Raw genomic sequence first — 17438 nt, 5'->3', positions numbered from 1 at the left:
ACTAATTCAAGCATGGATGTTTAAAAGAAGAGAGAGAATCATAATTAAAAATGTGACAAATTATTTCTATGAATCGTTTTTTCAATGTAGGTAAATATCAACATTTTTTAGCAAATGTGTAGAATATTTTTCATTATTTCTAATGAAGCAGTTGAAATTGGAGTTTATTAATTCGGAAGCGTATAACATTCGCATTTCGAATATCGCGAAAATTCTGCGTGCTGAAAACATTTTGGTAATTGAGTATCCAAAGTGTGTAAATAGGTCATAAAACCTCGTTTCTCGGTTGATTTAACCGGACTCAGTTTTAATGTCAATTTTATCGGGAACTGAATTGCCAGAATGTTTAATATTGAAAATAACGGCCTGCCGTTAAATTTACGCGAAGGAAATATCGAGCCTCCGAGTCTCGGTAAAAGAATCTCTCGTTAAAATTTAATACTGCGAACGTACATGGCGAGCATCGCACGTCGCTGTAGCGAGAAAACTGTAGCGAGATCCGAGTCGCGATACTCTGAACAGCAGAGAAGCAGGAAATTTCGATTTATCGCCGAGATAGAAGGAGCGGACCGATCTTCCTTTTTTCGAACAACGTCGGGTCATATTTTTCGAGGACGAGGGTGGCGCAAGCTCCGCGGCGACAAGTCGGTATAATAAGATGAGATACGTGGCCCAAAAGTTTCGTGTTTCCGCGAGACAGTCCGAAACGACTGAAAACGTAGCACACCGCAAAAGTGCACCGTCGAGAGACTATAATAATCATTTTCCGCCGGGACAGCCTGATATAACGTGACGGTACCGACGGAGAGTCGGGGGTTCACCGGAGCAGGCAAACGTTCAGCTGGTGCCTGGAGGATACTTCGCATAATTTTCTGCGGTGTTTCACAGGCCGCGATTTATCCTCGCGATCGTATCTAGGCCGCGATGCGTCGCGACGCGACGCGAAACGACGCGAAGAGTCGCGCCCGCGTCGACGAATAATCACTTTGAAGCACGACTGTAAGACAACGTAATCCCTCGTTTCCGGGAAGAACGTATGACGTTTTCCGGAAAATACGAACGTGTCGTCTTGCCGTACGACACTGTGAGAAGCTTGAGAATTAAACTTCTCACCTGGAGTTTCTACACACACGTATTGCACAAATGTTAATTCAATAATCGATTTTATGAAGTTTTTCGCTCTATTGAAAATTATTTTACGTTTGTACAAATTATTACATAATTTATCATTGTTTTGTTATGTCATTTGTTTTTGTTACTCGTTGATAATGATGGCTAAACGTTTGAGTCCTCGTTAATGACACGAGAAAATATAAAAATATTGTTGATTATTATCTATCGCGTGAATTATCACACAGACATTTCTATTTGCGGTTATATTGATCGGCGTGTTTATATGTCAAAGCACGCTCATCGATAACTTAATGTCGGTCGCGGCTTTGATTACAGTCTCGTTGGCGGGATCAGATGTCTGGAGAGTGCCAAAAGAATAATTTATGATATGAGAATTTTTCCAATGCCTCGGCTTATACGAGAAATCCGATACACGGTTCTTTCGATGCGAAACTAATCTCTAGGGATATACGCGAAATAAATTCTTTGATCAATTTGAAATCGATTTTACGTTAACGAAGATATTATCATTTGGGAAATTTTCGTTTATTTTCACGTACAAATAGCGGAGTGGAGAAACTTTTTCCATGCGGAGAGGATAATTCTTTAATAACAATGATATCATTCGATCTAGATAAAGTAATAATTTAAAAATATTAAAATTAGAGGAAGCAAGGAGGAGTGGGGAGCGAGCGTAATCCAAGATATATCTTGCGAAAATTAATTTACTAAGTGTAGGTCCGCGGATCGCATGTATACATGTAGTTGCCATAAAGAAATAGGTTAATTAACTGTAGAACGCCGTGGGTTCCCTACCGATATTCGCTAACGAAATATAAAACTACCACGTACTGCTGCCTTGTAAATATTCGACAATTTTCAAAGAGAACGTCGCTTTCACGCGTATACACTCTAGAGAGTTGCCTCTTACAATAGCTCAGATGAAAATATACTTCACCGGGTTTATCCACGTCGCGTAAAATCCTCGAGGACAAAGATTAATTTCGTAATCTCCGCGAAGGAACTTTCGAGATCCCCCACGGTTGGGTCCCGATTAAGCTCTCCACACCTCCGAGTGCGGAACTCGAGAGATATCATCGTGTGTCACGCGAAGTGTGAATTGCAGTGTCCATCTTCCGGGCGGCGAGACGCGCGTATCCCGAATACATCCGGACGCTTCGCAGGTGACACAGGTGCGGCCGGTGACTCTGTCACCGCGACATTTTCCACGTTCACGGTGAAATGTTTTCCCCCTTCAGCACGCGCACACCCTCGCGCCGATAAGCCGCACGCACGCTGCTTTATCGCAGGTTCGAGTACCGCGGGTCAACGACTCGTGTTCGCGACTGATGGCATACACGGCCGAGCCATTATCGCTGGAAGCCGCCGGTCTACAGCTCACTGTGCATCGCCCCGTCTGCGGTGTATCGAGATGTCAGTTAGCCGAAGTCGTTTTCTTTGTAGAATATTGCTATACGCTAATTAGCACGGTGCGTGCGAGCGCGACCGCTCACTCGCTGGACACGCACGACATATCTCGTGCGCAGCGGGAAAATAAATATCGTCACCGTGCATTATTAACGATTAATGCGCCACTGTTTATCCCGTACATTTGATCTTAACATTGTGGCGCCGTGTCCACACGTTATTTCATGGCTTCGGCGATAAGCCCGCAAGCTCGTCACTGACACCCGGTGATAAATCCCGAACGAACCGGCGAATCGCTATTGGACGATGCAGCATTTAACACGCTGGCCACCCGATTCGAATTCAGAAGGGAGCCCGAAATGTTGGTTCTATATTAAGCCTGCGCATTTCGGCGAACCCTTGAACCAACGGGAAATGTAGAGACAGAAAACTACAGAGGTTATGTCCTCTTTTGATACCTTGATTGATTGCAGACTTAAACTATAACCGGCGTATCTTCCCATTTTCAGTACATTTGTCAAACGCCCGTTAAAATCAGAGATATCTATAATAAATGATTTCACACACCTGAAAATACATAATGTATTGCTGGTAGTTTCTCGGTGTCTCGGTAGTTTCTCGGTGTCTTTCGTCTTGGTCTTCCGACCCAGGATATTGCTCTCAGTTCCTCCGTAGCATTCCAAATACTTACTCGTGGCATTGACATACGCGTAGGTATGTTTCAATCGGAGAAACCCATGTTAATTAACGCGATGTTACGGGAGTCCGTTTACGCGAAACGCGCGACATACATTCGACACATCGTGATAACAATATGGCCGATCGTATTAGATATTTGTACTTTGGAACTGCACTTTTTTGAAAATGGTTCGTTGAAATTTTGTGTCGCTTTAATATAGGTAATGTGTTAAAAAGCACACAGATACATGTGAAAAAGTACGTAAAAAAGAACACATGTGTCGAAGCGAATGTATTAATTTAACATTATATTTGTATACTTTTTGATACATTCTCCGTATTAAAGTATTAAAGTAATACAAAATTTCGGTGGACCGTTTTTAACACAAATATTTTTACCGTACAGTTTCAAAATTTAAAATAAAATACGTATATATATTTTGTACATGAAGCTCAAGGGTGCGTTCGAGGAGACGCTATTTAGCGCTACCGCGTCATTTTATCCTTGTTGTACATATAAAGAGTAATACAGACAGCACGTCTCCTCGAACGCACCCCAAGTAGATATATGCTCTGCTAATTAAGTATGAATACATTCACACTTTGATAGAAAAAAAAGTGATCAAACAAAATATGTATTCTTTTTAGTCGAACTAATATTGCGCTGGAACTTCGTTCCTTTTCTCTTCAATGCTAGGTCATACACTTACTTCACTCGAGGCAGGTTCCACTTGCGAGCGTCGTTCTGTCTTTGTTTAACATCCAAGAGAAGCGAGAATAGAATGATGCTCGTGATCGTTGCGAGCGTTAAGTGGAACGCATCCTCTAAAGACAAAAGGTGCAATCTAGTTGGTCTAAAACGAACAAATCTAAAGATTGCAAGAGAGTAGAGAAAGCGCAGTTAAAAAGTACATACTATAGTTCTACAATTTTCCGTGCTCGATGGAAACGCGACTTGTTTAAACGTATGAAATGTTTGAATAGGTGGGCGGGAATGTAACTAACGCAACGATTCATCAGCGTAACTCCGCGATGTGCACGTCGTTCGCCGCTCGAATTGTAATAAAGGAATATTCGGTTGCGGTATAATACGCGACGCGTGAGAGCTTCAGAACAATCCGCAAGGACAAAAGGTCACGCACGTCAATGGCGATCTCTGTCGGCAAGCGATGTTTACATTCCATAACCGAGAATTGACATCAATCAACGCACTCAGAGCATTTCGAATGTTCGAGGTAGTAAGAGTTATTAATATTCTTGTGCATTGCGTTACATCACGTGTATCACAACTTGTCTTGTGCGTTTGTCGCATATTTGTGTCGTTATGTTTCGAGCCGACAAGCATACCGCGACGCGAAGTTGGTGTATCGGTTATTGTTCTTGTCGGGTGATCCAAAGTTTTCTCACCGGTTCTTGAAATATTTAATCGTATTCTCGTCGCGTTAGTTGGCATGTGTTAACCTAACTTAACCTAACTTCCGCTCATAGCTATAGAAGTCAGTGCCACGAGTATTCGGAGTGCCGCAATGGAGTGAGACTAGGAGAGCAAAATTGAGACCAGGATGCTGGATCGGGAAGCCACGACGGAGATTGCAGAACGTGACCAGCGATATATCATATCATTTTTGGTGTGTGGAATCATTTATTATACGACTGAGAACATTAAGACGTTCTAAGACATCTTTTGAGGCAATATGTCTAAACGACGTCTCTGAGATGTCTTTTAGACATACATTTTATATAGGAAGATATTTCCAACTTGAACGCACGTTTGATGTGTTAAAAGTAAATTTATATCCAAGTCAAATTCTAAATCAGCATTCAATTTCGTCATTATAACATCATGATTCTTCAGGCATTCGTTAATCTGTATCTTATTTATATACTTATTTCATTAACGAGAAATATAATTCAAACAGATGAAATGCTGAATACTCTGTTATTAATTATTGCCAGCGATATATTGATAAACAACGTATTAGGTTTAGAAACAAATTACAAATAATTGCAAGATTCAATAGTGATTATCCAGTAAACAAGTAATGATAACGTTAAATCAATTATGTAATTTCCCTCTTAACAATGTAAATGCTACATAGCACATATATTGCATTTACATTACTGAGTGAGAAATTATACCATTGATGTTACTGTTAGTGTTTATTAGGTACATCGTTGACATTTCTTGTACGTTTAAATTACACACTCGGTGAAATGCGTGTCCGAAAAGAGTTTTTAGTCGCATTTTGTTTTCAGCATGGGAAGTGTATGTAACCATAACGGGAGTAAGTAAATATTCCGAGAATGCTTGTAATAAAGCGCGTTCCACTTTAGAATAGTGGTGCATCGCAGGCAGGTAAAGAGGGGGCAAACGGAAAGAAAACTGCAAGAAATTCCAAAGTTTATCTAAGCTATCTGCTGACTCTAAAATGTCAGGAAGTTTTTGTATGCTTTGCAAAGCTCCACGAAAATGATAATGCCAACATTTTTGCGAGGCTCGTGGGATACGTCTCACTAACAACGTCGAAAGTTGGGATTGTGCGCAAGTTTTAAAAAAAGGAAGCAAACATCGTTCGAAATTTTCAAGTACAAAGAGCTATAAGTCTAAGATTTATACGGTCAGTTTAACCTAATGTAAGTATGTCTCGCGAGAATTAGACAAAAGTGTAATTTTGAAAACTCATTTATGTAAATATTTGAAAATTTGTATTTACCGTGGGATCTTGAAAATTCTCGACACGCTTTCTTTCGAAGCACCGAAATACTCGATAAATTTCTACAAATTTGCGTCACTTTTCGCGAGAATCTTGAAACATCTTTACCTTAAAGCTCGTAATCTTAAGCTAAGACGCGTGTAAACTTTTTGCGCAGCTTTTGTGTACTTTTTACGACGATCTTGGAATCTCTCTTTAAACTTTCTTGGATTCTTTTGGCAATCCTTTCGTAAAGATCTGAAAATCTCTCGGGTGTTTGCGAAGCGTAAATTTGTTAAAGCGCGGGTGCGTTTTCAGAAGATTAGGTTGCCTCGATCCTATAATGCGGTGAGATCCGGTGCGAAACACCTTCATCCACGATGACTATCTCGCAGCGTCTTACCCAATTAGCATGTTTTAGCTCGCTTAGAATCCATGAAGAAAGTTTCAAGATTGCTAACGAAAACACAGGCGGACTAAATATAGAGGAGAAGCTTTGACAGGATAAAAGAAGTTCGATATATCAGACTGTAGCAAGTTTAATATGCCACAAAATTCCCCGATCAATACGAAGTTAATTTTTCCAAGGCAAAAATTTAATCACGACTTTACAACGTTTGAATTTAGATATTTTTATCGCTGAACTTCAGATGGAAATTTGGTTAAAACGTAGTCCACTTAAATTTGAATGTACAATCGATGAAAATAAAATTTTGTCAAACGCATCCCACCTTTCAAAGTTTCGTTCATGAAAATTCATAAAATCTCATAAAATTTTCCGTCGCGCTTATAACTCGTGGACAATTAACACTGTGCTATTTTTGTGGCAAAATCAATCCTAACAGATTCGTAGGCAAAACAAAATTTCGACCGCCGTGTATACTTACAGCGTGATTATTTTTCTGTCATTGCTGCCGTTAACATCAGCGACAAATGAATACTCAACAAAAGAAGTACATATACGTGGTATTTGCAGAAATAAAAAATTCGTATGTTTTCCGAACTATTGCTCCGAAGTAGAGAGATTTTACGTATTTCGAAGTCGGTGCGCTATTTTACACGCACACACTTTCCGAGTTATAGGACACGCGAAGACGATATCTGTGTTTATACGTAGCAATGGAAACGCGACATCGGTGAAAGGCATACTTCCGTTTATCCGTAGCATCGAAAATCGAACCCACCGAAATTATACCGCTTTTAATCCACGACCCGTCTCCCTGACATTCCACTTTCAACCGTCCACCTCTCCGTCTATTCGGTCCTATTTTCCCCCTGACACCCGCCTTTTATCGTCTCACACTCGACGCGATGGTAATTGCTTGAATTTCCGAGGCCCTCGCGCAGCTGAACATCGCCGAGCTAGCTAGGCGCGAGCGGAGACAAGCGTTTAATTTACCTGGACCAAGTTCGCGCGCGCGCCAAGTCCTTGTCGCAGTCCGTGGCGCCGAATGAAATTGCGAAAGTTGTTCGTCTAGAACGACAATGGCGCAAACGAGGTGTGAAGCGAGGCTATGAAATATAACGGCACGATGACGACGATGGCGACGAGTCAACCAGCCCGGAGGCCTCCCGGCAACTTTTTTCCACGCACCCGTGTAACATCGCAATGATCGATACTGCACATTTTTCAACTGCCGGATCAGTGTATACAGGCTATGTCACAACTGTCGCACGATACTTTGATAACTCATTTTAGAGTGTAACTCTAATTGGAAATTTTTATATGAAATTCTAGACATTACGGCGTAGGCATAATTGACGAATAACACAAGCCTACATGTATTGCCATTTTGAAATTTGCGCGCCTCTTAGAAAGCGCGCGTAAACTACGCGGCTTAGACGCCATTACAGTTTTTAGCGCGACAGTGAACGGGTCGTGTCGTGTCGAGTGTTCTATTCCCAATTTTCCTATATTAATTAAAGTGATCGTGAAACAAATTACGGTACATTACGCGCGCGATTACCGTGATCATCGTGAGCAATAAGACTATCGTGAAATTTACAAGGTAGTTAATATTTGATATTCGATATTAGATTCTAGCCTCTTTGCTGTGAATGTCGACTATAGTCGACCACATATTTTCGTGTTGTTATTGACTATAATTTTTATACAGGTCAATAATAATTTTGCAATAATAATTTTGCAATAATAATTTTGCAAAACACATGAAAATGTTTCGCGTAACTTTGCTCTCGGCCACTGAGTAATACACTTACTACCGAAGAGGTTAAAAAAATTTAACAAGAACGTTGAAGAAGTTAAATAGAAACAGAATCTTTCATATTTCGAGTTCGTCTAAATTGAATGATAATTTTATCATCATAACTAATGAAGAAAATTATTTCTTATTGCAGACTTGACAGAGGCACACGCAGATCAAATTCGACGGCATCTTTTCTGTGGACACAAATATAGTACCGGGTCCGATTCGGGCAGAATAGGGTCGGCTCGAAGGTAGATTTATGCTTTTTATGCTCTTTTTATATTCTTGTAATCCTCTTTAATCTTTGCGATCAAAAGCTGAGATACAATTGTCAAAATAAAATTGGTTAAGTTACGACTGTAATGGCCTAATCAATTTATGCGCACTTGTTCACCAGCTGAATTCTTATATCTAATCAGCAAAACTATATTTTTTATTCCAGATTTGAAAGCAGAACGTGGCCGGCTCTGTCTTCAGGATATTTCTGTGAGTGAACGAAATAAATATGAAAATTGTGAAAGGTAGTAATAGTAGATGTTTAGAAAATTTTGTTGTTTGTGTGTAACATTGTCAGAATCAGTGTGATTTATTTTTCTAGAATTTCGTACGCATATATTTGTATATGTGCAATTGTACGAAGTACACTGCTCAAAATAAATAGAAGATTGCTTCTTCACATACTTGATATTTAAAATATGGAATATTTCATTTGAAATATGAAATATTTTTCGTAGTATTTAATTTTAATTAAGTGAACATATTCATGTAATTGCCATATTTTAGCTACTTATTCTTATATTTTTACTCTTATATTATTTGATTCAAGTTATACAAGTTATACAATTATTCAAGAGAACGATTCATTTAGTGCGACTCTCCAATTGTTTCGAGCAATATGCAATCAGCAGCAGAATCGAAATGTCAGAATCGCACCAACGCGCACAATATTCGTGATTACTTTGCTCGTGCACCGCGTTAAGAGATTTCGCGATCGGCCTTTAATTCGAGATTTTTCGCATACAGATTTAAATCCTGATTGCTTCGCTCACCGATTTCAATTCGTGGTATTTATTATCGATTTTCTTAAATACCATTCGCGCAGTGAATGTATTGAAATGGCATTACAACACATTATGAATTCGCGAGGCGGGAAATTCGTTTTTCTACAAATAAAATGAAATATTGTTATTGGTATTTCCGATTTTACCGAAGACACCGCGATCTTTAGTTCACGAGTTTTCACACGCGATTCACAATTCGCCAGTGTGTTCCTGACAAGCCAAAATTTACCATACCGCAATAGATATTCGATAAATGATTTCGTAGATTCTGATTTCGTGTTTCGTTAATCAAATTTGCAAATGCCGTCCGAGAAATAAATCAAAACTTTCCGTTCGTTAAACGCCTTTATAATGTGAATATGAATCGTGTCGCGAGTGTACTGAAGTGTAGCGAAATGAAGTGCAATCAACGCGGGACAAAGCAGCACGGAATTCCGGATGCGGAGCGATGCAGTTCGGGATGCAGTAGCTGCTTTCGTCGGCGGACCTGGTTGGGCGTTGGTGAATTTCAACGCACAATGTGAACGTTGTATTTCATCAATATTCTTAGAGTATTTCATAAAATGCATAAATCAATTGTATTGATTTTCAACGGGAAGATTAACACTTTCGTTACCAGATCTTGAAAACTCTCGCTACAGATCTTATATCTTGTATAACTTGTATAACTTGAATCAAATAATATAAGAATAAAAATATAAGAATAAGTAGCTAAAATATGGCAATTACATGAATATGTTCACTTAATTAAAATTAAATACTACGAAAAATATTTCATATTTCAAATGAAATATTGTAAGTAATTTTTATGCGATATAGTGCATACTCTGTATTTATATAAACAGAGAATATATCAAGAAGGTTAACTAAATGAATGATCTATTCTGTTAATCGATGTCGCAAATATATGGCATTGATGACAAAAGTGTTAATAGTAGGTGTATATTATTTAAGACTGAATTTTCGTGCAATTTAATATCCGTATATTAAAAGTATGATATTTGTATGACATATTTTCTGAAACTTAATTAAAATTAAAATTTTTGTTACGAAAATGTCAAAGCTGCTATATATTTATACACACACACACGCGCGCGCGCGCACGCACGCACGCACGCACGCACGCACGCACGCACACATCCGGAAAGAGAAACGTTTTTCTTGCGGCCGAACACCATCGACACAACGTTGGCCGACTTGGGCCGAGTTATGAATAATGCATGCGATAAATTCGCGTCGCACGCATGCAAGCGCGCCGGTAATTCCATTAGCTGTACCGTTTTATCGCCCGATACCGCGGATTCAATTGAGTAACTCCTTTTATACCGTCAAGTACCATTCCATTATTTCCTACGATCGCCCTACGCCACAAGTCGACGAGCGAAGGGCGTGTGATATGTAGTATGCGATCCCAATATTTCTCGCGCGCGATAAATGTCGCGTAGGGTATTAAATGGCTCATTAATATCTATAGCTATCTCCCCTAATGTTCGTCTCGCCGTCTCGTCAATTATTGTTACGACAAGACATTTTCGGTATATTTTCGGACCAACACGATTATTTTTGTATTACGCTGAATGTCGCTTTACTCGGAAACCGAGATCGGAGAATAGATTTTACTACACTTCGTCGTTGAATCGTGTCAGTTATAGTCGTAGCTGGAATCGATAGTCGGAATCCGATGATGGAAATATGTTAAAACATTAACGTTCGTTACGTGGCCGAACACAAATGTGTCTGAGTTATTCTATAACTTTGTAAATATAAACGAAATGAATTCGTTATAAGGCTTTATCACTGAATACAAGTACGACATACGTTTATGTTACACGTGACATCTCTACTATTGGCATACGATATATGCGTAATAGGTAACGGGTAAGCATCTAGAATTACTTTTTGCGTTACACTCTCAGCACAAATATTATAACGGAAAGTCACTGCGATGTTGCGATCGCATTTATTAATATATTCGATACATCTTTCGTGAGATAATATATTTTCTATTTCTGACGCAAGTATTATGAAATTTTCAATATGTAATATTTTTTATTTGATTATCGAAAATTAAAAATTACCGCTCGTGTGCTATTTATCGGCTTAGATCATTTATTACAAGGTTGAACATGAGTATAAATAGAAAACTAGACGGCAACTGAGAGGGCTAAGTGGCGAGACGATAATAGCGGGAGTTCATACACAGTTAAAGTGCCACGCTATAACTTCATTCACTCGTGCGATATATATGTGTATATATGTATGTGATATGAGGAATGCGCGTTTAATTAATTTTACATATAAATATATGTAACTTAATACAGGTAGATAATTGAGTATTCTCTTCTAGGTGTTGCAAATTTAACCCCTTGCTGTATTTTGTTTAAAATATTGTTTAAACCATCTCACCATTAGCACATTGATAATATCACATATTTCTTGGGCCACAGTATAATCTCTATTATATCCCAATTAAGCGATTATGTAACACAAACGAGCATGTATAAACGGATATTTATTTCCCCTTGGGGATTTAACAACGCCGAGTGGAGTATCATATTCTACTCTTATTCCTTACTTTATCTCATAAAAAATTCCATATTTTATTCTAACGTGATCTCGTTGAACTGCCCGCCTAATTATAAATTTGCACTTGATAACTTACTTCTTTATCCTCCTCTATCACAAGGTTGTTATACATTATCTCTTTTTATTGTTTCCCTATACATCTTTTTATTTATTAATGATGAAAAATATGAAGGAACTTCGTTTTCATCGAATCTTGGTCTTTGCGAAGCGTGAATTGAAATTTTTGTCTTAATGTACGATGAGCTTTTTCAAAGCTTTCTTAAATCGTAATTTAGTAAACAAACATAATCGTTTCACAAAAGATACACGTAATTCTAGGAAAAATCACGTAACATATATCTCGCGTCACAGTTGCTATCGTTTCTATGTGCTCATCTCCCTTCAAAATTTGAAATTATAAATCTTCCTTTTTCCGTTTACGTTAACCATAGTGAAAAGCGGGATCGTACGGGTATCGCAGGCAAACAGCAAACAATCGACTTCCTCTCCGTTTACGAACCGCAAACATGAGCCATAAATCTCGACGTTTCTTTCCCCCTATCTCTCCTGCTCTTTGACTAGAACAGCACTCGTAAATCTCTCTTCCGCCCCGACCAGCGAATGTCGCGTTGCAATTAATGTAATTAAACTGAATCTTAATTATCGCAGACATGGTAGACGAGATTTTATCTGTGTCATGAAGCGTCGTTTTGTTACTTCCTATGTGCGAGCATCTCTTATATCATGTTAAAAGCTTATTTCACTCTATTCTTGTTATTATTATTCCACCGTGACATCTGTTTCTCGTTCTTTCACATTTTATTTGTTCGTTAACGTCAATTTCATTACTGTTGGAATATCCAAATACTTACACACATCCAGTAATAATAATAATTTTAACAATTTACACCCGCGACTCAGCTGTAGCCAAAATGTCGCGGCATCTTCGTAATTTTCATAAGATTCGTTACCGGAAGAAGTAACAAAGCGATGAAATATTTGACGACGTTTTCTGCCACTAAATTACGTCCACGATCTGAGTTTTTACGTCGGGAGTTACCGAGAGAGAGAGAGAGAGAGAGAGAGAGAGAGAGCGTCAAGAATTAGAGGCAAAAGAGTAGCGGCTCAAAAATATCCGTCTCGTCGTGTTTTTCACGATTTCGAGCACTCTTTGACGATTTCCCCACGGTCTCTCTAATACCGCGTACGCACGCCACGGTCATCCCGTTTCCTCGTTGCGCGGCGGGCGGTCATGCAAGATGATTAGACAGCGGCGATGTAATTACCTTCCGTGCACATGAAGAGTATGGCAGCAATCGAGAGCCTCGCTTGCCATCTTAGAGCCATTTCCGCGACTGTTTGGTAGTACGTTTGCACTTTGGTACTGAAACGATTCACATCATCCACCCAAATTAGCTGCTACCACCATCCACTCACTGATACAGCACACCAGGCGATAAGGCGAGGTTATCGCGCCTTGCTCCGGCTCTTACGCCGATCAACACACAAGTGTCGTCGCGCAGCAATCAGCCGGGACCGCATCCGTCGCGAAACGAAACGGCGGACGTCGCGATCGCTCCGAGGTTACAATCCGTCGCGAGAGGATCGAGTAATCGCGAGAACACGGCGGTGTCCTATCGAGATTCTTGCGAGATGCTATCCCGTCGGACGACGCGCGCCTGCATCCCCTACTACGTAGGGTAGTCACCACGTAGGCGATAACGCGCGTGGAAATGATTATGGCGAAACTTTGGACGGGCGGTGCGCCGCGTGCCGCGAAACTTTCCACCTGTCGTCGTTGTCCGCCTGGCACACTGTTCGCACACTGCTCGGATAAGGTCCTCGCCCTGTTCACCACCGCTGCACTCCGCTTCTTCACGCGATGTCAGCTCGGCTGTTTAGATCCTTTGACCTCCGAACGATCCCGTGGGTATCGAAGCCCCTCGGGGACTCGAGAACTCACACTTTGCTCGGACTTGGACAATTTCCAGGCAGGGAAACGCTAACGGGTCACGGTGACCCTTTAAAGGGCGGTCCCGGTTACCGTCGCGCGAACGCGCGCGGTCCGCATCATCGCGCGGGGAATCCGGAGGATCGAAAATCTCGGTGGAGTAATCGCGAAACACATAGCGAGAACGTCTCCTTCGATCCCCTTTTTCTTTCCCCCCAAGTCTGCGATCGACGCCGCTGCGGACCGGATCGTCCGAAGCAGCCGATCGATCGATCGCGCGTCACTCGCGAGTCAATTCGTAATTCAATGACTCCGAAACGTACTCCTTTTGTCCTCGCACACGGGAGCGCGCAGAAAGGTTTTCAGGTCCGGTCGCAGGGAGGTTCTCTGTCTGCCGCGTAAGCGCACTCGTCACCCACGTCGGGGACCCTCTTTTACGACCATTAATAATTCATCGTCCGAAACTGTTCCTCGGGTTTACCGCCTCGTTTCCCCTTCTTTACTTTACTTTACTTTTCTTTTCCTTCCTTCCCTTTCCCCTGCCGTCGCTCCACCACCTTGGTCTCGCCGCGCGCCGACTACGTCTCGACGATCAAGCCGGAACTCCGCCCGCCGCGAGTTTCCATGTCGATTTTGAATCGCGCTCTGTCGCTCCGTATTATTTTAAGAAATCGTCACGATGATCGTACGCGTACGCGACATTGTATATAGTATAACGGCACGCACCACGTCTTGTTTCGGTGGCAGATTTACCCTGACTGGGGAGATTCTCGGCCGTGGGAGCATGCGCGTTTCCGATCCACCCCCTGTGACGGTGGAAGCGCGCAGAGGCTCTACGGATACACACGTACACACAGAAACTTTCTCCCTCCCCNCCCCCCCCCCCCCCCTCTCTCTCTTTCTCTCTCTCTCTCACTCTCTCACTCTCGGTCTTTCTCTCTCAGTTTCTCTTTCTCTCCTCCAACAGGGAGGACGTCGACACACGTTCGTCCTGGGGCGCGTACGCACACTCACGCACAGATTCATATGTGTGGTGAGGTAAGGGAAACCCCTTCTTCCCCCTCCCCCCCTCTCTTTCTCTCTTCCATCCCTTCCTCCCTCCCTCTTCTCCTCTCTTCCTGCTACCCCTCTCTTCTCACCCTCATTCCTCACCCTCCAGGACGTACGGTACTGTGTGTCACGGGCAGAAACTGTGGCAGGGCGTGCAAGGAGTGCAGAATCAAAGTACGAAATCTACGGCACTCTTAGAGCCGTTGCGATGGGCTTAAAGATTTATTCGCGTCTCCACGTACTTGTCAATCCAATCACGAATATGGTGGTCCCTCGACTGCCAGCCTTGAGATTTCTTCGTCGTCGATATATGAAGAGTTCCGATGATGGCATGACGGAACTCGAGAAATTCCTCGTTGATATTCTGAAATCAAAATGGATAATTTGCAATCGGATCGTAAACGGATAGATTTGCTATAAATTACTCGTATTAAATTAGACGAATCGATAGTATATTGACATTTTGCGAATTTGCGAATCTTGACGACCTATAAATTTATAGAGCAAGAAATGAATTTTAATTTCTAAAATTGTTGAAGATTAAGACTATAAATTGCTACATTAATTCTTTTCTGAAATTCCCGACGATATTTTGTAATGTGTTTTTCTTAAACCTTTCAACTTTTATGTAAGAGAATGTTTTTATCTTCGATAATTTTCAATAATATTAAACGGATACGATTTCACAAAGGGTTTTTATATATAATTTTAATTGCCAAAAGCAATACACATACTACCTGTCGCGATTGTGAAATAATATTAATTATTTCAAAGGCCGGAAAAATCGTCGTTAGTCGAGGTTCATTTTTTTATATTTATCTGTTTGTCCAAAATGTATCTGTACATAATAATGTATTTTCTTACATATATATTGTGCAGTTGCATTCTCCTTTGTTTTTCACAGTTTATTTACATTTCCAAATATTGATATTGTTGAACACCAAGAATCAGATCTACCGTTGGCCGCGAAAACGACACTTTAGAAAAGCAAGTAACACGAACTCGAGCAATGTGACTGAAAGCAACAAGAATACGAATTATAAAGGAACGGATAATGTGAAAGAGACGTTGTAGGAATACCAATAAACCGCATAAAAGTTTCGGGGTATACTTAAAGAACCGTATGCGATACCTACGTGCAGATGCTATCAAAGATCTGGTTGAAGTGCTTATCGACATCCAAAAAGCACGCAGACCTGATCTTTCGTTTTTCTCTCACTAATACTGTACTGTACGTTATCGATTATATGTATGGACAATATTGTGTTGTTTACGAAAAAGTTGATATGATACTGTGAAAGGTACTTAAATTACAACGGTCAACAATTCATATCCGATGAATGTATCGCTGTTGAATTAGTGTTTTATTAATTAATAATTAATCTTATTAATTATAAAATCATACTCGTAGATTTTTCAGTCACATTGATCGACAAACGTTATTGAAATGTCAAAACGTAGACATATTGAAATGTCATGTGATGGAATTTTTGTTCCGCGAAAAACATAATACTGTGAGAATCGACGGAGCTAATCATATTATCAGTGATCCAATTGATACGGGCGAATACGTCAGCAGTGCTTTCAAAGTATGTCAACGGTGCATGAACTTTTTGCACGAAAGTGTTATTGGTAATTTTCAAAATTGCTCGTATTTTTATTTCACTGGATATATCGATCCGCGGTCGTGACGGGCGTTATTTTTACACGGTGAAACAACGTTGGAAAATATCGGCATAAATTCTTATTGCAGAGAAGGAGAGATATAATGGACGTGAATCGAATTAAGAAAGAAGTATATAAGATAAATGATTTGAAACAGAAAAGAGATTAGCCGAGGCTATTCTGAGGTATTCATTAAATCTTGTTTTCATATCAGATATCGAGAGGAGAGAAAGAGCAAGAAAAGAAAGAAAATAAAAGGAAAGAGCTACAATAAGAGTTGTTTAATAATCAATTAATTCATTAGCAACATTTTGATTAAAATATTGCTATTATAAAATCTCCAGATAGCAAGAAAAATATGTCATAATATTCACTAAATTCGTTCACTAATTAAAATCCTTATCCTTTCTCTTGCTACAGATTGCAGTTTTGCGATCCAGTTTATATTCTATTTCCATCTAACTGACCTTAACGAAACTGAGGCCTGCGACAATAGGAAAGAAAATATATTAGCCAACTTCTAATTTCATTTCATTCCATCTGTTGTAAAAATACGGATTTACCGTCGAAATGCCAAAGCGTAAATCTAACATTTGTTTATGTAGGACGCGCGACCGATTTGCCCGTAAATTTGCCGCGATTCAGAACTTTTAACCGGTTTACGCGTCGCGACAAAATAGAAGTAAATATCGCGGGAGATTTTCCTACCGTTATTCGATGCGACTTAACGTAGTCGAATTGGAAACTGTGCATTGAAAATACTTCATCGTTTGATTTACGTTTGCATGTATCATCGCTTTTAAGCTGCCAGCAGTAATCATCCAAACGCGGCCGACCACCATTTCCCTCGATAGTGCTTTTTCACGCGGTGAAACTTTTACTTCTGTTTCGGCATGGATGAAAATTCTGCTGCCCCGGATCCCACGTATAACAACCATTAACGTTCTCAATCGCGAACATATTTTCGCTTTGTTTGTAAAATACAAACATATTTTTACAGTCGGTCGGTACTATCACCTGGATTTGC

At 40.3% G+C, this 17438-nt stretch overlaps 1 protein-coding gene across 3 annotated transcripts in view; it reads right to left on the bottom strand.

The window, feature by feature from the left end:
* The window catches only part of LOC106740974 (cell adhesion molecule 2-like), a 48542-nt gene extending 34125 nt beyond the window's left edge, over positions 1 to 14417 (bottom strand). The window contains exons 1-2 of one of the 3 annotated variants that reach the window (XM_014612509.1): positions 13032 to 14417; positions 3930 to 4044 (exon numbers count right to left, since the gene is read on the bottom strand). Coding sequence is in view for 2 of the 3 variants with exons in the window: in XM_014612507.1 (XP_014467993.1) it covers positions 3109 to 3247 (139 nt within the window). In the remaining variant the exon portion in view is untranslated. Of the gene's footprint in view, positions 1 to 3108; positions 3567 to 3929; positions 4045 to 13031 lie in introns of those variants that run through there. The other 2 variants (XM_014612508.1, XM_014612507.1) reach the window with 2 other exon arrangements.
* Positions 14418 to 17438: the final 3021 nt, after the last annotated feature.

This window comes from Dinoponera quadriceps, unplaced genomic scaffold (genome assembly GCF_001313825.1).
Source record: "Dinoponera quadriceps isolate SergipeBrazil2010 unplaced genomic scaffold, ASM131382v1 scaffold397, whole genome shotgun sequence".
NCBI classification, from domain to species: Eukaryota; Metazoa; Arthropoda; class Insecta; order Hymenoptera; family Formicidae; genus Dinoponera; species Dinoponera quadriceps.
The sequence above is the reverse complement of the archived record's forward strand: the minus strand, read 5'-3'. Positions and strand labels throughout refer to the sequence as shown.